This window comes from Glycine soja, chromosome 8 (genome assembly GCF_004193775.1).
Source record: "Glycine soja cultivar W05 chromosome 8, ASM419377v2, whole genome shotgun sequence".
Lineage (NCBI taxonomy): Eukaryota > Viridiplantae > Streptophyta > Magnoliopsida > Fabales > Fabaceae > Glycine > Glycine soja.
The window spans coordinates 6392009-6415006 of record NC_041009.1 but is presented as its reverse complement, the minus strand read 5'-3'; the positions used below and the strand labels follow the sequence as shown (position 1 = coordinate 6415006).

The 22998-nt window shown below is 35.3% G+C and overlaps 4 protein-coding genes and 1 long non-coding RNA gene across 6 annotated transcripts; 2 read left to right on the top strand and 3 right to left on the bottom strand.

The window, feature by feature from the left end:
• Window positions 1-1184: 1184 nt before the first annotated feature.
• Window positions 1185-1978, top strand: LOC114420993. The gene is made up of 2 exons (XR_003668474.1): window positions 1185-1529; window positions 1617-1978. It is a non-coding gene; the product is annotated as an uncharacterized LOC114420993 (long non-coding RNA).
• Window positions 1979-4296: 2318 nt separating this feature from the next.
• Window positions 4297-6470, bottom strand: LOC114421927 (uncharacterized protein At2g34460, chloroplastic-like). The gene is made up of 5 exons (XM_028388070.1): window positions 6335-6470; window positions 6035-6235; window positions 5724-5843; window positions 4722-4994; window positions 4297-4618 (listed from the first exon to the last, which is right to left on the bottom strand). Exons 1-5 carry the CDS (start codon window positions 6446-6448, stop codon window positions 4454-4456), a joined length of 873 nt encoding a protein of 290 aa, XP_028243871.1. The 5' UTR covers window positions 6449-6470; the 3' UTR covers window positions 4297-4453.
• Window positions 6471-6879: 409 nt separating this feature from the next.
• Window positions 6880-8415, top strand: LOC114422955. Its single transcript, XM_028389525.1, has 2 exons — window positions 6880-7321; window positions 8038-8415. The coding sequence occupies exons 1-2, from the start codon at window positions 7069-7071 to the stop codon at window positions 8070-8072; spliced, it is 288 nt and encodes a 95-aa protein (XP_028245326.1). The 5' UTR covers window positions 6880-7068; the 3' UTR covers window positions 8073-8415.
• A 2243-nt stretch (window positions 8416-10658) lies between these two features.
• LOC114421480 (DNA replication licensing factor MCM3-like) lies at window positions 10659-16536 on the bottom strand. Of its 2 annotated transcripts, none has more exons than XM_028387414.1 (17): window positions 16270-16536; window positions 16068-16177; window positions 15743-15951; window positions 14970-15100; window positions 14653-14891; window positions 14331-14567; window positions 14028-14182; window positions 13720-13928; window positions 13438-13603; window positions 13155-13357; window positions 12864-12923; window positions 12687-12776; window positions 12063-12256; window positions 11735-11809; window positions 11489-11633; window positions 11309-11411; window positions 10659-11022 (listed from the first exon to the last, which is right to left on the bottom strand). In XM_028387414.1, the coding sequence occupies exons 1-16, from the start codon at window positions 16333-16335 to the stop codon at window positions 11352-11354; spliced, it is 2349 nt and encodes a 782-aa protein (XP_028243215.1). In that variant the 5' UTR covers window positions 16336-16536; the 3' UTR covers window positions 10659-11022; window positions 11309-11351. The 2 variants fall into 2 exon arrangements, with proteins under 2 accessions (XP_028243215.1, XP_028243216.1); XM_028387415.1 differs by having other exon boundaries at window positions 11349-11411.
• A 1068-nt stretch (window positions 16537-17604) lies between these two features.
• LOC114421479 (3-oxoacyl-[acyl-carrier-protein] synthase I, chloroplastic-like) lies at window positions 17605-22626 on the bottom strand. Its single transcript, XM_028387413.1, has 7 exons — window positions 22092-22626; window positions 21409-21840; window positions 20843-21016; window positions 18914-19027; window positions 18690-18791; window positions 18095-18161; window positions 17605-18000 (listed from the first exon to the last, which is right to left on the bottom strand). Exons 1-7 carry the CDS (start codon window positions 22542-22544, stop codon window positions 17933-17935), a joined length of 1410 nt encoding a protein of 469 aa, XP_028243214.1. The 5' UTR covers window positions 22545-22626; the 3' UTR covers window positions 17605-17932.
• Between the last annotated feature and the right edge of the window lie 372 nt (window positions 22627-22998).

Sequence of the window (22998 nt, the reverse complement as noted above, 5' to 3'; positions counted from 1 at the left end):
TCACAAGTAATAAAGTATTCACAAGTCCAATTATCGAATCTACAGGGACTTTGTTTTTACTTAGATTGATGCAAACTCAATTTTCAAGCAAAGATAAGGATTTTAAAATAGAAGATAAAAGGGGGTAAAAAATTAAGATAAAAATTTAAAGTAAAAGATGATAAAGATAGAAGATAAAGATGATGATATTGCGTTTGAATACTTAAATATAACTACCCTTGATGTAAAATTAATGTGTTTATCTATTTAATGTTATTCCAATTTTCACCCACATTTACTAAGATACTCAACCATGATCCTTGACAACGAAGAACCTAATTTATCTATTCTCTCTCAAATCCCTTTGTAGAGATAAAACAGTACATTACATGAAGTTTAGTGATGTATGCATATACAAAACAAGATCACTTTATTCCTAATAATGAGTTGTTTAGATGTCATTTTAGGTATTACCATTTTTCAATGTATAATCCTTAAAATAAATGCATGGATGATCAGACCATACAATAAAATGAATAGTGGAAAAAAGATAATAAAAAAGAAATTGCATTTAATAGATAGTAAAAGAAGTTACATTACAAGGGTGTTGACTACTAGGCTCCCCCAACAGAAGAGTTTTAGCCTCTCATTATCATGAAAAATTTTACACTTTAGAGGCTGATGTGAATAGAAGAAGAAGAGGGATGGATAGAGGAAGAGAAGAGAATAATGGACATAAAAAGAAAATTTCACCTATTAGAGATATTCAGACTTCATTAGAGAGCTCTGAGTCTCTGTGTGTATTTCTCCTTTACTTCCTACTCTTTTATACGACTAAGGTAACTTAATTTTCATGCGACCTCGCGCTTAACACGATTTTCGCGCTAAGGACGCCATTTGAGTTTTTTTTTTGGGTCTTTTGCGCTAAGCGTGAGCTAACTATTAAGAAAAGAGATAAGGTTGTCTTGTGTGCTAAACTAGCTGTCCTAATCTTCAACTTTTTTTCAACTTTTTTTCTTTGATTTTTTGTATCAAATTTTCTCTAAAACACTTAAAATCTTCTGTTTTTAACTTATACTAATTAAAAATTATAAATATATTAATTTATTAAAAACAACATTAAAAAAAAATTATAATCATTCTTAACAAAAATTAACTATTAAATTAACTCAAACTTTATAGTTATCAATCCTAGAGAGGGGTTTTGCCATGAGTGCTGACCTTCCCTTATAAACTTCGACCTTCGCACCGCTTCCATTCTTTCTCCCTCCCAATTTCACTTGCAGGTCAAACGCAGCGTTTTGGAAGAATGATACGCAGCGCCTTCTCGTTTGCAGCGGCTCCACCGTGCATGTCCATCTTCAGCACCACCACCGGCTCCCTCGTTTCCTCGCTAGAAGGCCACACCGTCGCCGTCACTGCCGTCGTGGTGGTCCCCTCCTCCACTGGCCTAAGCTACCGCTTTCGTGGATGAAACCATCCGCCACTGGGACTTCTCCGTTCCCGAATGCGTTAAGATTATCGACCTTTGCTTACCCATCTTCTCTATGGTAACACACTCAATACCGATATTGTCCTAAGCTAAGCATTTGTTAAATTGTTATTCGCTTCAAAACTTTTTATATCTTTATTTTTAGGTGGTGCCTTCGATATTGTCTCCGCGGGAAGAAAACGAGAAGAAGACGATGAATGTTATTCCTTACGTGTCTGTTCAAGATATAAACGCACTGGACAATCGCCCAAAGCCTTTTTATGGACAGATCAGAAAGTGTAATTTTTTCTTTCTTTTGGCACAGTGATGCCATTTGAGGAAGATGAAGGGTGATGGAGATAGAAAGAAAAAAGGGAACAATACAAAGTCTTTTTTACTTTTTTTTTTTTTTTTTTTTTTTAACTTTTTCTCACGTGTAATTACAAATGTTATACGTGGTATTACACGTGAGTGACATGAATGCTGTGTGACCAGTTAACGGGTGGCTAATTAATAATTACAGACTAATCACAAGAACTTACACTAAATTTTTTTAAATATTAAAAATCCAATTTAAAAGAAAATTTTATCATAAATCAAATAAAAAAACGTGTATTTATCATAAATGAAAAATATATTAAACCCTACTAATTATAATATAATTTATGTTCCTTATATTTTAAATGATACAAAAATATTATGATAATCCGTCTTAACTCTTAACTGACATCCGTAAACGACTATGAAATTTATTTTCAATAATTTTCAAATATAATACCCATCCCCCAATAGGATGTATAAATTACTTTAATATCTAATTTTACCCATTTTAAAATGAATTTACTAGGCATTGTTTGTATAAAGTTTTTATAATGTAAATCAATCTGAATTTTTTTTCTTATATTTTGAAATACTTATTATAAAAGTAAATGCATTAATTATATATGAATTTTTTTATTAAATAATAATGTAAAAAAATCTTTATATCAAGAGTGAATATATAATATATTGTTTCCATATTAGTATTTTAATTTAATTTCTTTGTACCATAGTGTATTATTTTTTACATGTCAACCAATATTGTAAAAAATAATAAACTTAGCATATAGTATTACTTAGTAATTAGAAATAGTGTACAAATTTTCAAGTTTTCTTAGTTTTTATAGTTTAAACTTTACAGAACTTCTAATTGGATTTTCCATTTTCAATTGGGTTCTGATTTTGAAATTTGACCAACTAGCCAACAATTATTTTTATCGGTTAAAAATTCAATACTCCTATTTTTGGTGAGCAAATTCGATACTCTTATGTCAGCCAAAGTGGCCCTGATAACCGAACGTGGAGTACCACAGCTTATAGCAAACCCCCATTAATAAATTAAAGCATACTAGGAGCTCTATTAAGCTCACACAAATATGGTCACACAAAGCTATGTGTAGATTTGCTTTTAGAGAAATTTACCTACTTTGCTTTGCTATACTTTTTGTCTCTCTTTATCTACAACTTTCTAATTTAATTATAACTCGCATGCTTAATGCTTATGATTCAAAAGCTGATTACACACTTCTAATTTAGCACCGTTATACAGTGCAGAGCCACAAATTGTTCAAGATGAGGGAGACATAACATTATTATTAACCCCAAACACTCTCAAATCATTATGTTTACTGTTTAAGCACATTACAGCTAAAAAATTGCTCACTTTTTCTTAAATCCTCACTATAAAATGAGTTGTAGTGTCCACTATTTTTTGCCATTCACACAACTATTTACAAACACTAACTAATTAGTAGTGTAGTTCTTGATCAAGTGATAGCTGGTAGAAAAATGATGGAGTGCTGCAAGATTGCTATAGTTCTCACCATCTACATTATGGCTATGTTGGTTTTTGCTCACTGTTGTGTGGCTGAGAATGTAGCTGAAGATGTTGCTGCAATTCCACCCACACCAATGGAAAGTGCAGGGGTGCATCTTTGTGCCTCAGCTGTTTTTGTAGTCACTGCTTTTGTGGTTGCTATGTTCACCTAAGCAGGGTAATCTGATGTCCACTTGCTGAGAGACTATACAGTTAATTACATGATTTAATTCTTTATTTTCCGTGGGTTGATGTTTGTGAAAACTGAGTTGGAATCTGGAATTCATCCATGTAATGTGCTTTGATGCAGAAATTAGTGTTTTCACAACATTGTCAACCATCTATGTATGTTTCCTTCACTTGTAATACAGCAAATGGTATAAACATGACACCAGCGTTGAACCTGAGGCAAAGATATAACTATATTGAATTAAGCATTAAGCATATGTTTAGTGTGATTTTCGAAGATATTATAATATAAACAGATGTAGAAACAAAGAACCCCATCTTCTTTTATTATACTAGATCACTCTTTCTATTGCATTTCCTCAATAAAATTCTTTAAATAAAGAAAAGAAAAGTGATTCTGCTGTGTTCATGCAGTAGCCTCTCCCAGGAGGTAGCCCCAAGAGAAGAAAAGCCTCCAGTGCAACTTCTCCATGTCTTTCCAGGTTCAACTTCTTACTGAAGATGATTATCTAACTAACTTCAAGTAAAAGTTTGAAGGGATAATTGGAAGAGCATATTGCAACTTATGTAAGTGACTGATAAGCTTTGTTAAGCTTATTTCAATGAACATCATGAAAAAAAAAAACTTATCAAAATAATCTGTTTTTTAACTTATTTCAATAAGCTTATGAGTAACTCTCATTTGATAAGAGCTTATTTAAGTTGTTTACCCAAACATGTCCTAATTAAATTAGCTAAACAGAAGTAGCTTTATCTTTAGTGCTTAAGGTGAATTATCTACCAACCTTTAATTTGGCGGGGAGGAGAATAAAATAAAAGATATATTGAAATATTTACACATTATTCTAGTGTACCAATTGAATGAAGCATCACACATGGGAACACAGTTGAGATACACATTTGCCACCATAAAGCAAATCAACATTTGCTAATCTGCAATCAAGTCCTAATCTCAGGCATTATTGTTGCCTTATGGATCCAAAAAGGTCATGGTACGGGCGTTTAGGAGCATCAGGGCGAGACACTATTTCCACAACTTTATAAGATGCCTCAGGATAAGCCAATGCCTCCACAGCCACTTCAGCAACTAAAGATCTGGATATGGAACCTTCATAAAGGGTGTCCTGATACACAAAAATGCTAAATCTTTCAACAATTGTTCCACAAAATATATACTTAAGATTCTAGTGTGAAAATTTAATAGCAAGTCAGAAATGTAGGCAATACCTCAGGCTCCATAACTATATTTCCAGTAGGAGGATCGTTTCTCAACCCACCAGGTCTTATTATTGTGTAGTTTATACCGGATTTCCTGATATATTTCTCTGCCTGTAGTTTTGCTACTAAGGTGAGTCCAAAAACATTAAGAAAGATGTAAGCCGGATTGAATAATTGTCCCATAGCAGCTCCATTAACTAAAATGGAACTGATAAGAATGAATCTGTTAACATTACGTTTCCTGCATGCTTCAACGAGGTTTACTGTGCCAAAATTGTCAACCTGCATAATGCGTCCTTTTATTATAAGAAAGCAGTGAATGATACAAAGAGACTGAATAATCCACCCACCCTGCAATGATCTTTTGCTCTATTGGTGTTTTTCTTTGTAATGTAATTGGTCTCATGAACTTATCCTCTAGGACATATGATGTTTCAAATTTGTGATACAGACAGGTTTTACCCCTTCAAAAATCACAAGTGAAAGTCTTGAAAATTCCGCAACTGAAAGCACATGGCAACACAAAAATTTGCAAATCTAAGTAGAAGAAAAGGATTCCAATGGTTTTCCATCATCAATAATGATGTCACTTACTAAACAAGAGATACAACATGAACCAAAGTGCATAATATAGACATGGAAGAAACAAAGATCCTGCCATCCTGGTTGTATTAAGTCTTCCCCAGTTTCATACAAAAATTATCAAGGGGAAAAGGGGAATCAATGTTTAAAGTTTAAACAATGGACGCACACAAGAAAAATATATATAACTTATCCCACTATCAGAAGTGTTCAAATAACTTAACCAATCGTGGATTCTGCATAAGTGAATATGTTGATGAGCACAACAATCAATCTGAATTACCACAACCTATTTTTCTTTTAAACCAAACCGAGAACACTAGTCAATGCCCACTGATATTAAAAGCGAGCCATACTAACATAACAAAAAAAGTTAAACAATTAATCATTACAACTACACTACCAAGACATAACAAAAGTTTGACAAACCTTCCATGGAGCAAGCAAATCCCACCCCGGGCGAAAGCCTGTGGCACACACTACTGCTTCTGAATCATCACCAATGGCCTCAGCTAGCTTATCAGAACCCTCTGTGACATCAGCTTTCACCTGCACAACATACACACCAACTCACTCATCTAAACCAAATTCCACACCAACTCATTCACAAACACACCAAATCATTCACAAACACACCAAATTGCATATCATATCACTCATACATATACACCAAATTTCCAATTTTTTGGCTCAATAATTAAAAAAATCACTTATTGTGCCAAGATAGTGGAAAAGATTACAATTTGAAGAGAAGGGTTGGCAGATGAAAGGGTTGTCTTGGCCTTGTCGACGTCTCTAACCCCAGCCTTAACAGCAAAGCCCTTTGCGAGTAACTGCTCAACGATTCTTTTGCCGGTGCTACCAGTGGCTCCAGCTACAAAAACTTTCTTCTTTGCTCCCAAATCCTCTCCCACTTGCTCACTGATCTCACTTCCTTCCATCTAACATTGAATAAAATAAAAGGGTAAGTGTATGTTTTTGACATGCACATGATGCTGGAAAAACCAAAAGACAAGATTGTGGTGTAATGTGTTGTTAACCTTTGCGAGATTGAGGAGGCGTAAGGAAGAAGAAGGTGCAGTGAAATGTTTTTTGAGATGGCGTTGGTGGAAAGTGGGAATTCTTACAGCAGTGAGAGTCGCAGCCATTGACATGACAGTGACACCGAGGAACCGAGATTTTTCTTGTAATTTCCAGTCTCCCCAAACAAGGCGTTCTAACCGTGCCACGTGTACCAATTACGTCATACGTTAGGATAAATAACCAAATTGGTTAAGAGTATGATGGAGTGATGGGATCATACATCAGATAAAAAAAATATAAATTTAATCTTTTGAATGTGTAAAAGTATCATAAATTAATTTCAATTAAATTTATGAGATTATTTTTTTATTAAATTATAATTTTTAAGGATTAATTTAATAATAAAATATGTTTTTTTTAAATTAATTTAATATTAAATTATAAAATTTTAGAAGTAATTTATTGTTATCGGTAAGACTTAATTATCTCATCTTTTATTCATTTAGAAATTAAATTAATTTTTTTTCACCATTCTTAAAAAAAAAAAACCCGAAACGCGTCGTTTTCTATTTGGGCAAAATTTCACAAAGCACAAGAAAATCCTCACCACTTCAACTGAAAGGAAACCCTCACCGCCGGCGCAACCATCTGAAACCGGCGTTTGCAACTGGAAGCACCGGTGCTGTTAATTTTTAGGTTCAGCTCATCACTAGCATAATTTGTGAATTATAAGGTTTAGAATTGTGGCATCATGGGAAGCGAGGATGCGAAAGATCCGTTCAAAGGGGTGGATTGGAAGGCCGTTGGTGGCGAGATGCAGCAAAATCCGAGTGCTAAACCAGCATTGAAGAAACGATTACCAAAGAAAGTTAGGGAAATTCCTGAATTCTATTTCCTTCCACGATGGCCGCTACCCAAAGCCATTTTATTCTGCAGCGCATGCATTGGTGGTGGTGTAGCTGCTGGAATGCTTTTAGAGACCTGGATTGAAAAGAAAGTTAAAGGTATTTCGTTTTCCTTTGTCATTAAACTCTCAATTTAGGTTTGGACATTTAGATTTTGTTGAAAGTGGTGCACCAAATTGGTACCCGTCAATTTAATTGTTGAAATTACAAAAATTTCATTTCGGTCAGTCTTGTTAGCCCTGATTTTTGTAATTTTAAAATGATGGAAGGCCTTACTTTTTGGAAGCGATTTCTGATTTTCTAATGTTCCTAAAGTACTGCCAAAGTTGAGTGAACAACTACTATCATGGTAGCTAGTTACATCTTCAAATTTTCACCCCAAGCATCAACTTTTTTGTTGAAGAAACAAATTGCCCAACTAAATGGATTTTTCCATTATAGGAGTAGAACATAAAAATGTAAAATGAATTTTATAAAATCAAGTTATGCTTCTCAGTTTTTGGAGAAGTTAGATGAAAGAACTTCTATAAAAGTTAAAGTGCATAAGTTGATTTTAACTTATGGGAGAAGTTCAACTCATTTTACCTTTTTTTTTTAATGAAAAGTTTTCAGTTGCCAAGCTATCAACGTTCAGAATTATGCATTAAGTATTTTGTGTTGTTCAATGCATCTTCAGCTAGCTTGCTTCAAGTTTATGGCTATCTCATATGTTAAATGACAAAGTTTTAGTTGCTTGAAAAATGATTACTTTACTCTTATTTGTTCTAATTTTAAATTAGAGGTTGTTGCCATGGTCTTTTGTTTTGGTATTGCAGAAGATGGAGGGGTTATATGGGAATTTGACAAATAAACTCTTGGTGTTGGAAAACTAATGTCTCATACATTGCTGCCTCTGTCTTTCCCCCTTCCTACAAATTGGTCTCTTGGGCAACCCTCACTTCTCCAGAATTATTAGTTTCAGGGATTAGGGTGATTTATAAGTTTCTTGTTCTTGGTTAGACTCTTGATTGAGTAGTAATCGAGTTGAAAAGGAGATAACTTGTTTAAATTTTGGAAATAATTCTTTTGTACTTGAAACATAAAAAGGTGACTAGAGATGGCCACAGTTTTTCAGTTTATGCTTGTTCACTTATACTATGATCCTAATTCTCTTTTTGGATTATGATAATTAAGAGCAGTACTTCATTTCCACATTTACTTCCTTAATTGGATGTACTTATGTTCCACCTTCGAGAAAAAAAAACAAGATATACTTATCCTCAATGTTCTCAGATAGGAATCATAGGATTGCGGGAGCAACAAAATTGATAGACTTTTCCTCTGTTACCTCCTCATAACCTGCACTCTCTCTCAGGAAGTTAGCTGTTTGTTTAGGTTTTAGGAACAATTATGATTGATAGTAAACCATCTCATGCTGCTAGGGTACAAGGAGTAGTTAGTTAGTTAGAGGGGTATAATATAAATAGGGGAGGTAGGATGCAGGGTTGAGGAGAATGTGTTGTGATTTGTAAATTCAGCATTAGCTCTTAGTGAGAGGGGTAATTTCTAGGAGAGATTTCTCTGCTATTCCTTGTTCATTTCAATTAGGGGTGGAAATGAGCCAAGCCAAGCCAAGCCTGACTAGGTTTGAGCTCGGCCTAAGTTGAATATGTAAGGCTTGAGCTTGACTCATTACCTGTCATAGGCTTTTTTTTAAGGCTCGGCTCGACTTATATAAAAGTTTGGCTTGGCTCACGAGCCTATTTAAAAGCCTGCTTAAAGACGTTTTTGATTAATTAATTATTTTAAAACCTAGTGAAATACTAACTAAAAAAAGAAACTTATAAAATTTCGTATAAGTAATGTACAAATTCAAAAATAATTGATAAACAAAATCATATTGAATTCAAGTCGTTAAAACACAAAGTATATCAAAAAAAATGTATGGATTAGAGATGATTTGCATTTTATTCTACGTGAACAGTGTGCACGAACAGTAATAAAAATTGAAATTTTAAAATCCTAAAATTATTCTCCTCTCCGAAAAAAAACTCACTAAACTAAAAACTTTGGTGCTGTTATATAGGTCCTCAGCCCCAAAGCTTACAAATCTATTTTAAGTCCAAACCCATAAACGAAATAAAATAAAATCTGGACAAGATAAAATAAGATGGGATGAAATAAAATCTGGACGAAATAAAATTTGTATAAAATAAAATCTAGATAGAATAAAATCTGGATAAGATAAGATTTGATAAAATAAAGTTATTATTATTAGTTAAACAAACCGGCTTGTCAAACTTAACAAATTTTTTTTATGGTTTGAGCTTGGCCTTTTTATCTAAATTTTTTTTTTAAAAAGCTTGAGCTTGACCTTTATAGTAAACAAGCCAAGCTGAGCCGAGCCTTACATAGGCCGAGTCGAAGGCTCTTGACAAGCTGCCCGGCTCATTTCTACCCGTAATTTCAACCTCTTCAGTTTTCCATTCTTATTTCTAATTCTTGGTTAATGGTTCCTACTTCCTAGTACATGCTACAGTAAAAGAATATATAAACCATTTCAGATTTTCTTCCTGACGACAATCTAAAGCAAAAAAAAAGTATGGATTGAAATGTGGAATTATTTCATTATATTATTGTCCCTTCCCTTGTTTGTCTCAGGCAATACAGTAACTTCCAGAAAATAACTGGCAGCTAAATTAATTAATGTTTTTAAATATTAGCCTTTTGATGTTTATACGCTACGCACGTGGTCCAGAATGACTCAATCAGTCTATGAAGTACCAGCCCTGACACAATAAAATTATTACAAATGTCGCAATGAATTTGGCATTTTTTAAAAGAAAGGAACAAGGAGCCATGCTAATAATCGTGTAAGGATAATTAACTATAGTGAGATCACTAATTAAGGATATTTTGATAAAAAAAAAAAGAAATAATGATAATGATAATAATTAATACAAGAGACAACTTAAAAAGCCTTATAGAAATGAAGAAGCAAATTTAAAATGTCTACAGACAGAGGTAGATATCGTTTGAAAATCTAATAATTGGTGTGTTTAATTTTATAAACGGCTTAAATAGATAACTTGGTACAATTCCTAGCAGTGCATGTTAGTATTACGTGATTCATTACGAGTTTACGAATTACATTACATGAGTTCATTTGGGCTAATTCTATTGTTAAGCATGCTCTCATATAAAAGTAATATTGTAAATGTACTGAGGCCAATATCCTTTTTTCACTCAGACACTACATTCCAATCAATATCTCAGTTACAGAATAGATCATGTTCTTGGAATAGACACTACCACATCTTAAGGTTTCTTAGAGAATAGAGATATTGGATCTCAATTGTAATCAAGAGGTACACAATTTATTACAATTTTTTAAGGGTGCTCTAAATTCTAGTATAAAAATATGCAGAATGTGATGTGATTAATGTTATCAGGTACGTTAAAATCCAGATACCATTTGCCAAAAGGAAGGCAGGACTTAAAATTATGGAGACCAAAAATAGTCATTTCTAAAGCCTTGTTTACACGCATAGTTGGCAGTTAGGAGCACTGAAATACATAAAAGACAAGGCCAGTATCAAATTATGGACAAAACAAGAAAAACTAAGGGATGATAAAGGTCATTATAAAGAATTCTATGAAGAGTATGCCAATGCAATCACATAGGCTATTTCCTTGTTGAAGTGTTAGCAAAGAACTCCCAGATAGCAAGTAAATAGACAAACTCTGAAAATTGCAAATCCTTCTCAAGTCTCCTTCCTCCGGCGTAAGATGAAGCTACCCTGGCAGGCAAATTCTGCTCCCTGAAATTCATCCGCAGTTTGTCAAAATGCAAATTAAGTTTTACAATATCAAATTTTGTAAACACACATCTAATTAAACTAATGCGCTCATCATTGAGTATAATTTTGTTTTCTGATTTGATGTCCACAAGAATCAATTGTTAAGATATGTAACTTTTTTTTTTTTTTTTTGAAAAGCAAAAGTAATGTTAAGAGATGTAACCGAGTCCTGTTTAAAAGTGAATTATGAAGACAAGCTTCTGAACCATTAATGATAATAAAATAATCCATTTATAAATTTGCATACCAGTCTGAATATTCGTCAAGAGATTGTGCAACAATCTTACATTTTATGATATCATATGCACCACTCCATCAGTTATCATGACTCTATTGTCGTCTTGCAACCTCTGAAATTTCAGAAAATATACTATTAACGTAGTTCATGTTGGGAAGGTGGCACTAGAAATGCATCAGAAGATCATACCTCTAATAGGAGTAGTATATCTGCAGCACTGTAAGGTGGTGGATCTTGCCCTCTGTTGATAACATTCCCTAAGTTTGCAATAGTTATTTGTTCCAGGCGGTTGGCATGCATATGCTGATTAAATAGAGAATTAAATTCTTCAATTCTGCAAGTCAATAAAAAGTTATTTTACGTCAGAAACAGGTAGAGCAGAGACAGGAATATAAGAAAACAAAACTGCAAGAAAGGAATTGGCAATTGACCAACCTTTCAGGGGTGGGTCCGACAGCAGCTTGAGTTGCTGAGTTATCATCTACTTCCATGGCATCCGTTGATGTTGGCCTAGCCAAAAAAAAAAAAAAAGACAAGATGTGTTGATAGTTCATTAATGGCCAAATATGTTTTAAGAAATCTAGACATCAACCCCCTTAATATTTACATGGCAACATAGAAGTCTTGTGTAAGCATGCTAATTTAGTTTCTGGTATAGAATATGGTAATAAATGAAATTTCTTGTAAGCCAATTATGGTAATTAGAACGAAAAGATGCTTGCAATCTATTTAGCTTTTCCAACAAGTATAGATTATTTCTCACCCTCTTTTATCTTTAGGACCTCTTCTATCTTTAGGACCACGATCAGGACCATCATTTTCATCATGATCAGCCTTGCGCTTCCTGTCCAGCTCTCTCTCCCTCTCTTGCTCACGCTCCTCCATTTCTGTCAGTTCTTTGTGATATATTGCAAAATTTAGAACCTTCAAAGCTGCTTCAACATCAGACTTAGAAACCTGACAAGACAAGTACTGGCTCAATTGGAAAGTCTACAGAACACAACAGTGAAAACACACAGGCTGTTGAAGTACCACCAGTAAATACTTATAAGCAGAATAGCAATTGCAGCAAATAAAAAGTGTAGTTAAGAAGAATTTTTTATGTAAAAAAAAAGTTTTATTTTTCAAACGTTTACTTAGTGGAGATACCAACATTATTTTTGGTTAAAAGTAACAGTATGTGCTACTCCTAACATCCACCAGCCAAAATACTAATTTTGAGAACCATGATTTAGCATGGAAAGAGTTATCCAAGAAAAACTAAAAAGAAAGACCAAAAGGTTCATTGACTTTGCCCCTGGACTTGTTATCAACATGGACACGTATCTCACTATATTATAAATAGCAGAGAAGGAGAGCACTATAGAGTAGATGCCAAGTCAAGTACCTCTCTGCTCAACTTCAATTTGGCATGAGCTGTTGAGAGACGTATTATGGTTTCTAAAGTTCTGGCAGTTATGGGAAGTGTTCCTCCAGTCTGCATAAAGCCAGCATGATATCAATATAAGACTACTTTGAACAATGGCTTGAATGTTTAGAGTCAATTTCAATTCCCAATGCTAACCTTTGCATTTGAACTTGAATTTCTGAGATCAGCATAGGCCGTGGCAATGTTCTCAGATGCCTGTGGACATAGTCAATTGATGTTAAATTCAAGTTAGTCACGTGTCTATATAATGGGATTGGACCAGAAGCATAACAACCATTGAAAACAATCAGACTTCAGAAGAAGCACTCAGCTATGGCAATTGTAACATATAGCAGACCAAAATTCCATTAACATGGATAAACTGCAAAAATTCATTATAAATTAAGAAAAATGGAATTGCTAATAGTAACAAAAAAGGCAAATCACCTCATCAGTCAGTTCAGGTTGAATCCTATGCTTAGCATAGTGGATAAATTTTTTAAGAAACTTAATTGTAAGCGTATCACGTTTTTGACCTCTTCCAGTTTTCTTCCCATGTAACATTCTGTTATATTTGACAAAGACAGATGAGTCCATATCAGCTTCATCTTCTCTTCCATATCTTGAGCTCCCATCAAGTGCTGCCTCACCTACATTGTTATAAGTTAATTAGAATAAAAGAATTCTCTAGTATAAGCATGTCTTTAGCATTTGAAAACTTCTTATCTACCTCCATCAACAGCAGAACGAAATCGATGCATACGAAGGACATGCTCTGATATTCGACGATCAATATCAGGATCCATTTGATCCAACACAATAAAAAGTAGATCAAATCGAGAAAGCAAGGAGTCTGGGAGTCCGATATTTTTGGTTGGAGTCAATGAACGATCATACTGTAGAATTGCACAATAAAAGCCACTAGTTAGAAAAATAAATAAAGGTTCAGTACAATATCAGGAACTTTGGTAGTTTAAACTTCACAGCAAATTTCTCTCACAATGCCACTTACAGTTCCATATATGGGATTTGCAGCTGCAACCACACTGCATCGGGCATTCAGTGAAGCATGGATACCAGCTTTGGCAATAGTCACGGTCTGCTGCTCCATAACTTCATGTATAGCAACACGATCTTGATCATTCATCTTGTCAAATTCATCAATGCAGACAACACCTCTGTCAGCAAGCACCATTGCCCCAGCTTCAAGCCTTCTTTCCCCTAGAAGAAAGAGATTACAATTTTTCCTTAGATGACAGATGTAATAATAGAATTATGCATATATATATATATATATATAGCCCATGACGAATGATTTACCTGTTTCTTGATCTGAAGTAACTGCGGCTGTCAAACCAACCCCAGAAGAACCCCGGCCTGTAGTTGATATGGCCAAGGGAGCAATGTTCATAATTGCTCTCAAGAGTTGAGACTTGGCAACAGAGGGATCGCCAACCATCATCATGTTGATGTCACTAAAGAAGCAAGACAGACTAGCATTACAATCTTATATTAAGAGAAAAGGAGCAGACCAACTTGGATTTCAATAATACCAACTTCGACTAACAGAAAAGGAGCTGACAAAAAAAACTAACAGAAAGGAGATCAAGAGAAAACTCTAACCCTCGCAAGTGAGTGCCATTCTTTAAGTTCTTCTCCACCCCACTAAGCATCAACAAAACCACTGCTTTCTTTATCCAAGAATGCCCATATATAGAAGGTGCAAGTGAATTACTTAGCAGATCAAATGCATCATCTCTTGCAGCTATCTCTTTAATGTTTTTGACATCTTCAGCACTGTAGATTGGTGCATTAGCCTCTTTGTTGAGAAGAGAAACATTGTTGGCTATGAGAACAGTCCTACATGAAAATCAGTCAATCAAGTTTCTGTTCAAGAAAGCAAGCAAGTGCAAAGGAGTTATGTCAGTATATTTTCTGGAGCTACCTGAATACTCCATTCACACTGCCTTTGCTTTTCCCTGCAAGAGCCTTATATATCCCCACAATTGCCACTCGATCTCCAGGCTTGCAAGAATCAACAAGATCGTCTTCTGCAATGACATCCACTGTTCTTGGGAGTTGACCAGGAGCAGAATTCTCAGGAACTTCTTGAATGGACAAAGTTTGATGATCTTTGTATTTGCACAATCCAAACTCAGTCACGAGTAAGTTGCCATTTTCATCCTACAACAAAGCTGTAGTCAGTAAATTTCATGGTCGGGTGATTATAATGATATTAGAGATCAAGGGGCTTGAGATTACCCTTGTAGGGTAAACAGATCCTGTGGGCAATCCCAAATTAGATGTAATATCACGATATTCGCGAGAAGTGAAGCTTCCCGTGGTGGGGCAAAAATGAACACTTTTAACAACCTTCGGCCTTACAAGAGAACCTATAAATGAAAATAAAGATAAGATCCCTTAAACCAGAGTATTTGCTCTCAAATATAGAACTGTGATTGTAAATTTATGCCAAATGAAACAGAAAGAAAGGAATCAATGGAGAAAAAGAGCAACCTAAAGATAAAACCAAACTGCTGCTTGTAAAAGAAAGAGATTACATAGTTTAATAAGTAAAAGATCTTCACATTGCCATCATTATCACATAGCATAATGCCCAACATGCTACTCAGGACATACTAAAAGTGACTTAGCATAAACAATATTAACTAATCATCAAAATAAAAGCTTTCTATGCCAAACAAAATTATGAAGTACACTTGTTAACTTAAAGAAACAAATAGAAAGGAAAAAAAATCACAGGTTTTATACTAAACAACGGTGTAATGAAAGGTTAAATCCTTGAACAAAGAAACAAACATTGCCTCAAAATAATAAAAAAATAAAATATAATCTTCAAATTCAAGTTAGACCATGTAAAACCTATCAGGGAGCAATTAAATAATCAATTCAGGGAAGAAAGAAACAAAAGTTTAATTCACAGTCACTTTACCAGAAATTGGGTGCACTCAACCATTTAAACCTTAAACAAGTAAGAAAGGTGCAAAAAAAAGAGGAAGGAATGTTAGTTTTACATTTAGTGACAATGCCCTCAATACAGACCATGGAACCTATGAATTCAGAGAGAAGTTCCCTGGGCGTGACACGGCGAGAAACAAAAGGGCCTTCAAATCCAACAAGCACTTGTTCCCCTTCCTTCAAATACTTGGGATCGATAGCACGAGTAGCCTCCGTGACCGCGTCACAGAACGGCTGCATGTACTCACTTGGACTCCTCAGAATCCTGCATAAGGAATAACACCAATCGCATAAACTAACTTGGCATACAGGATCAAATTCTACAGTAATGACAAAAAACTGAAATTTGAAAGTGTAAAAAAGAAAAGCAAATGTGCTAACCTGTTACCCAAGTCGCGGAAGTTGTGAAGATCGGAGATGTTGACGATGAGGCGGTGACGCTTGTGGTTGATTAGGGTTTTGATTTCGTCCATGTATATGCCCTTTCCAACCTAACGATTTAACACGAACGAAATCGTTGGAAATGAAGAATGAGAAGGTAAAAAAAAAAAGGAGAGGAGAATACAGAATGTTTGGGACATACATCTTGATCTAAGAAATCGGAGAATTCTCGCTTGTGAGCTGCCCTAACTTCCTCGCTCAAATCCATTGTCGTATCGAAGCCTCTGATAACAAATAGAAAGAGAGAGAGAGAGATTTAGAAGAATAGAAGAAAAGGAGGGTGGTGGTTCCTTTTTTTTGCCGCTAACTAGGGCTTTGCATTTGGCGGGAACATGGAGCCTCTTGCTCGCGTTGTGGCGGGAAAATGCTTGGTCACAGTTTTCTTGGGCTTTTTTACTTCGAGGCTCAATCTGTACCTTTTAAAGGCTGTTGCTTCTTGCACTTCTCATTATATCCTTATATTTCAGAATCAACTTTTCAAAATCCAATGAAAAGTATGTGAAGCAATAGGAGTGTAAGACGTTTTTTACCCCCTTTTAAAACTTCATCTTTTTGCACTCTTTTTTATTTATTTCCAATCCTCTATATTTTCTAAATGTTGTTAAAATATAATTTTGTTCTCTTATTTATATTTTATGTTTCCATTTAATCCCTTGAGTTAAAAAGTTTTTACTTTGATCCCCTATAGTGCCTTGGTTAGATCAAATTTGTCATTTCATCAGTTTTTTGCACTCATAATGTTTATCTTTTAATTTGTTGTGTGTTACCAAGTTGATCAAACTAGTGTAAAAAAAATTGACCAAAGAATCAGATTTGGTATAATGGAGAAACTTTAAGGGGCGAAGATGAAACTTTAAAGACATAAGAAATTAAATTAAAACCTAAAATATAAATATGAAACCAAAAATTTATTTTAGCTATAATAATGCTCTAATAGGTGAGTGAGGTTTCATTGTTTCACAATTGGATCCAATCTCAGTGCAAATCTAACGCAAATGACCGGATTCGATCAAGTTTCATGATTGCTTTTTAAACCGAACAAAATATTTTCAAGGCGTGAATATTCACAAGATACTTTTTTTTTTTTACGGAAAAGGTTCAGTATAATAAATCACTGGCTCTTGTTGGCTGTCCGAGAACACCAGTTGATGAAATTTTATTAAAAAATGGCTGTCCAAAATTTCATTAACAAAAAAAGAAGTTATTAAAGCATATTTTGGGTAAGTTGACGGCAGTTCCATGGCGAATTCAATAAGAAAAAAACGACTAATCCAGATGCATTAGAACAAAGATGTGACTTATATAGTAGTATACTATTACTGTTTTTCAATTGGTTGAGCATGATTTACAATTTTGTAAATCAACTGATAACGTATTTAATTCATACGGATAAAAAAAAAATTATTACTGTTTTTCATAAATTACAAATTTATCTTGAAACTCGTGGATCCACTCTGAAATAATACTTACCAGCATGTATTCAAGAAGCCGTGAGACTCAAATAATACTTAACAATAAGGAAGAATGCTTAAGAATATAAGCTCTTTGACATTCTATCCGCTGCTGTATACCTCCAAACTAATAAAATCTTCGAGCTATATTCAAAATGTTCTACTACAAAATAGTCTTATAGCTAATTGTCAAGTCACAATTAGGCACAAAATGAACAACTACATGCCTACAGCTTTTTATATATGATGATGGACTCAGCTAGAGTAAATAACCTCAATGATGTAGAGGGAACAAAATTTCAATTAACTTAAACCCGTGTTCTACATAAAGTGCAGACAAGCTAAGCTGGGCAATCAAGGCTTGAAAGCAGAAAATGCCACCACAGAGTTGTGTCCACCGAATCCAAATGAATTTGAAATGGCTGAAATAAGAAATCATCAATTAGCAGGTCCAAATCATAGCCTGTATCATGTGGGGGAGGAAAACTTTGGTTATTGAATTATTTAGAATCTTACCAACGTTGATTTCATGCTGCTGCTTGACATTTGCCACTGTATCAAAATCAACTGCAGGTTCTGGGTTCTGCATTCCAGACCAAGTACATATTATAACTTCAAAATTAAAAAACATTGCTGCCAGAAAATCAAACTGAATGATTTTGTATGGTTCTCAAAGGCAAAATGGGACAATTGAAGGACATAATATTTTCCTAACTGTTTTTGCGAGCAATCTTTATGATTAAAACCACAACTATTTCTGCCCCCTCCAGTCACCCAGCAACAAAAACAATACTACTTGACTTTTTAATGGTATGGTGACAATTAATACTAACTTGATCTTCACTATGGTCTGGCTCAAACTAACTATCCCTAAATTAAAATTGCAACTCTAACATGTGAAATAATTCTCACATTGTTACAATGAGCTCTCATATACATTGATGACATGCAAATTCCTAGGTACGATCTCCAATAATTTCAAAAATAATTTTGCCATACCAAGCAATTGAGTCCACATGGCTAAAGGTGAAAAACACTGACAATGATAAATAACAAAAGTTCATGCAATCAGTCATAATAATCCTAAACCTAAAATATTAGGTATACGTACAAATTGATTGATTGTTGGATGCAGCCATCCTGTTGTTATGGCTTTCACTGTGGCAATGGCTTCTAAACCCCCAGCTGCACCAAGGCAGTGCCCTATCATAGACTGATACAATGAAGAATAGATACATCAGTTCATGGTCAAGGAGTTAATCAAATATAACGGTTTATAATCTAGAAGAAAACAGAGCTTTCACCAGCATATAAAAGTCAATAGTGGGACAATACCTTGGTGGCATTAATTTTGATGCCAGAAGTGTCCTTGAAAACCTTTTTAATAGCATTAATTTCTGCCAAGTCTCCAGCAAGAGTGGAAGTTGCATGTGCATTTATGTAGTTGACCTGAAAAAAGGCAATTGCTATGCTTTCACTTTGCTAATTTATGGTAAGGATGAATCAGAAGTAAAATATAAATAAAAGAAATTAAGCAATCATTAAGACTAACTTCCAGAACTGACAAAAAAGCATACAGCAATGGCATTACAACTATCCTTTCAGTTCCATTAGTGACTTAAGCCCCTCTCTCTTGGAATGATGAGAGTAACTGGGTATTAAAGCATTATTTGCATAAGTCGCAACAGCCTGAGCCTTACTTTCAAGATAGATATTTTAATTTATGTTCTAATTGTACTGTGTTTCTTACACACTCTGACTTCTTGGCATCACTCTAAGAAACTGAACCAAATCTCAAAAAATAAGTAGTACACAATTACACATGCTGTATGCTGTCAGCTTGCTACTGATATCAGTGTAATTGTGTAATATCAGTATCGCACACTTAATTACTTGAGAAAAAGATGAACAGAAATTTCAAAATGGAAGACAAATATCACAACACAAAACTATCAAAGAGTCCCTGCTCTCTCCATCTGATTTTCTCACTATGCAGTTCATTATTGCCTTTTCTTTTTCCCCTGACAACCTAAAAGTTCCTGCTGCATCTGTGTTCTTGGTGCAAGTATAACGTCAAACAACCAAATAGCGACCTCTGACAACCATGACCAACCACAATCTGCAACAACAGACCTATGACAATTACAATCTGCCAGCAAAGACCTTCCCCCCCCCCCCCCAACAATTTGCAACAATTACCCCTTTGCTCCCTATTGTGCTGCATTGCCCCCTTATTGTAGTTGAAATTAATCTACCATGTTTTGAAATCTTGAAATCAATGTCAAATGGAATTTGTGTTGCTGTGCCTACCCTTCTCCCCTTTTGTGCTGTGTTGTGCCCCCCTCACTAGCTTGGTGAAATTGTGCAAAGTTTGATTGACACTGAACGTTTGATTACCCACTTGATTATCCCCTGTGGTGTATAAGCTAAAATTGTATACAACTGTGTTCTGTCTGAATTCCAAAATTGTTTTTACCTTACAAACTTTTGATTTGGTCATTTATGTATAAGTTTAACTTGTATTACCATAGTTAAGTTAGAATGTTATGAAGTTGGAATGTTGGATGCTTATTATTTTATGGTATACTATTTTGTTTGGATACTATAGTTAAGTTTTTTAATATTACTTTTGTAATTGGTAAATCCTTTGGAGTTTATGAATTGAGTCTACAAGTCAAGTTTATGGAGCCTCCACAAGCTTGTGTAGATAGCTTGACAACCTTGCTCACATGTGTAGGCAGTTATTCCACTCTTGAACTGACTGCTGCTAATTCTCTGCCCTCTTTCCCTTTCTTCCTATGGTAAGCCTGCCTTACAGGCGGTTTCCTAACACACTCTTAACCATGCAGCACCCATTACTGGTTGACAAGGATGATACATATTTAATAAGCATAATGAGCATCCTATCCTATATAATTGGATATTAATAATTACGTAACTTCTCTGCCGTCATTTATCCAAACCTCAATGCTAGAAAATAAAATCTCGGAGACCTACTCAGATTATAATACACAGCAGCAACATTATAAAATATGTTTACCATTTCTATACATGCCATGTCATCCCCTACCATATCACAAAAAAGATATTGATAACACATGGAATATGCAAGTAAGGTACGGTAAGTAGGTAACAGAGAAGTAGAGTCAACTAGAGAGACATCTTGGGAAGAAACACAATAAAACAGAAGAGAAACCAACAATCCTTTTAACAGATAAAATTACCAACAAAAGTAGAAGAGTGGTACAAGGAGTAAAATAGTACCTCCTCTGGTGACACACCGGCATCTTCAAGGCTGCTCTGAATGCATGTAGACACACCAAGTCCATCAGACCTTGGATCAGTCATGTGATAAGCATCACAGTTAACAGCTCCTCCCAAATATTCAGCAATAATAGGTGCGCCTCGCTTCATAGCATGCTCCAAGCTCTCCATTACCTGTCAAGTTATAACACTTTAAGATTTAGAAATTAACTTGCACAGAACAAAAAAACATACAACATAGCAATATCTTCAAACACTCACAGGAAAAGACCAACAGTTTACCAATTACCACTTTAATAAATTCATAAGGATTTTACAATTATGCTGATTGAGGCCATATTTGGATAAATTTTTCTGTATGGTAAAATGAATTGAATTTCTTCTGTAAGTTAAAATCAGTTTATGCACTGCAGCTGTTAAAGTTAGATTGGAGAGCTTCTATAAAAGTTAAATGCATAAATTGATTTGAACTTAGTGTAGAAGCTGGATTCGGTTTATTGTAAGCCCTTACAGACAAGTTTATCCAAACACTGATTATAATGCACACAAGGTGAATGCAGCCTTACCAAAACTCCAGCACCTTCACCCATAACAAAGCCATCACGTTCCTTATCCCATGGCCTGGAAGCGGTTTTAGGGTCGTCGTTCCTCTGAGAAAGCGCTCTGCAAGCAACAAAACCCCCTAACCCAATAGGAATAATGGCAGCCTCAGTCCCACCGGCTATCATCAAATCAGCCTCCCCTCTCCGAATATGGTTCGCCGCAGCATAAAAGCAATAATTGGAAGTAGCACAAGCCGTGGATATAGAGTAGTTGGGACCCATGAATCCAAGGTCTATCCCAAGCAAAGCCGAACCCATGTTAGTAATTGCATAAGGAATGAAAAACGGCGTTATCTTCCTGTGCCCCTTCTCAATCAGAGCCTGAACACCGTCAGAAAACACCGTTAAGCCTCCCATTCCAGAGCCTACAAGAACACCAGCACGCTCCTTATCAATCTGCATAAAATCCCAAATTCAGGTTAAATAGGGTTTTCCATAAGAAAAATAATAAAATGAATAACCAATAGCGAATCAAGGTTCGAATTCCCATTGAAAAAAGTGTCTACATTTAGTGTCCAACTCAATAGAATTATCTCTAAAAGTAAGTGTGTGTGTGTGTGTGTGACAGTGTCTCGAAAAGGATTGTCTCGGAATTGTAAACTATCAAAATAAGAAGGAAATGTAGGAAGGGAGAATAGATCTGAGACCTTGGAGTGGTTGTCGGGGGCAAGGTCGGCGTTTTCGAGGGCCTTTTTGCCGGCGACAATGCAGTAGCGGAGGCAGTCGTCGAGGCGGCGGTCGTTCTTGCCGTCGATGTAGCCCTCGGCAGAGAAGCCGCGGATCTGGCCGCCGAAACGCGTGGGGAACTTGGAGGCGTCGAAGCGGTCGATGGCGGTGATGCCGCTCTCGCCGGCGAGGAGCTTCTCGTAGTAACCCTCCACGTCGTTACCGAACACCGACGCGAGGCCCATTCCGGTGATCACAACGCGCTTCTTGGGGTCCTTCTGTCGCTGCGGGGCGGACACCTTCGGCGCCACCGTGGCGGAGACGAAGAACACGCGCTTGGCGCTGGAGGAGCGGCGGTTGGCGGCGGCATTGTTGGGGCCACGAAGAGGGTCCAAGGGAGAAGCGCGGAGGGTGGGAGAGTGAAGCGCTTGCATGATGATGGCGGAGAATGCAAAGCAGAACAGAACCCTGCGTGCTGCTAGTGTAACCAATCTAACAAGTGGGTCTTATTTATTTTCAGCTAATGTTCATGTTGTGTTGTGTTTAGCCACTAGTACTACTATTTTTTAAGGATTAATTTATTTTTTTTTGTTTTGAAAAATGTTTCGTAGATACCCATTCTATATTTCTATTATGATTCATGAGACACCTGGAAGAAACAGAAAACAGAAAAAAAAGATATGATACAAAAAGAGATAAAAAATGAATAAAAATATTAACAAAATATTTATGTATTATTGTTTTTTTTATCAAATTTAGATCATTATTGTCTTTTTTTCTTTCTAAAATTTAAATTTGTTTTTTAATTTTAAAAAATGTTATTTTTAGTTTTTTTTACTGATTTTTTGCAATTTAGATGAATAATTATAATTTGTAACATTTTTTATC

What these genes read in the sequence shown, in the direction of transcription:
- LOC114421927 (XM_028388070.1), bottom strand. Translation starts at nt 6,448, where the DNA reads ATGTCAATGGCTGCGACTCTCACTGCTGTAAGAATTCCCACTTTCCAC. An exon ending in GCCTCCTCAATCTCGCAAAG is followed by an intron (nt 6,236 to 6,334) that starts GTTAACAACACA and finishes ATTCAATGTTAG; the next exon opens with ATGGAAGGAAGTGAGATCAG. An exon ending in CCAACCCTTCTCTTCAAATT is followed by an intron (nt 5,844 to 6,034) that starts GTAATCTTTTCC and finishes TATGTTGTGCAG; the next exon opens with GTGAAAGCTGATGTCACAGA.
- LOC114422955 (XM_028389525.1), top strand. Translation starts at nt 7,069, where the DNA reads ATGGGAAGCGAGGATGCGAAAGATCCGTTCAAAGGGGTGGATTGGAAG. An exon ending in GATTGAAAAGAAAGTTAAAG is followed by an intron (nt 7,322 to 8,037) that starts GTATTTCGTTTT and finishes TTGGTATTGCAG; the next exon opens with AAGATGGAGGGGTTATATGG.
- LOC114421480 (XM_028387414.1), bottom strand. Translation starts at nt 16,335, where the DNA reads ATGGATTTGAGCGAGGAAGTTAGGGCAGCTCACAAGCGAGAATTCTCC. An exon ending in TTCCGCGACTTGGGTAACAG is followed by an intron (nt 15,952 to 16,067) that starts GTTAGCACATTT and finishes TTCCTTATGCAG; the next exon opens with GATTCTGAGGAGTCCAAGTG. An exon ending in CAAATCCCATATATGGAACT is followed by an intron (nt 13,604 to 13,719) that starts GTAAGTGGCATT and finishes GCAATTCTACAG; the next exon opens with TATGATCGTTCATTGACTCC.
- LOC114421479 (XM_028387413.1), bottom strand. Translation starts at nt 22,544, where the DNA reads ATGCAAGCGCTTCACTCTCCCACCCTCCGCGCTTCTCCCTTGGACCCT. An exon ending in GTGAAGGTGCTGGAGTTTTG is followed by an intron (nt 21,017 to 21,408) that starts GTAAGGCTGCAT and finishes ATAACTTGACAG; the next exon opens with GTAATGGAGAGCTTGGAGCA. An exon ending in CCGGTGTGTCACCAGAGGAG is followed by an intron (nt 19,028 to 20,842) that starts GTACTATTTTAC and finishes GCCTTTTTTCAG; the next exon opens with GTCAACTACATAAATGCACA.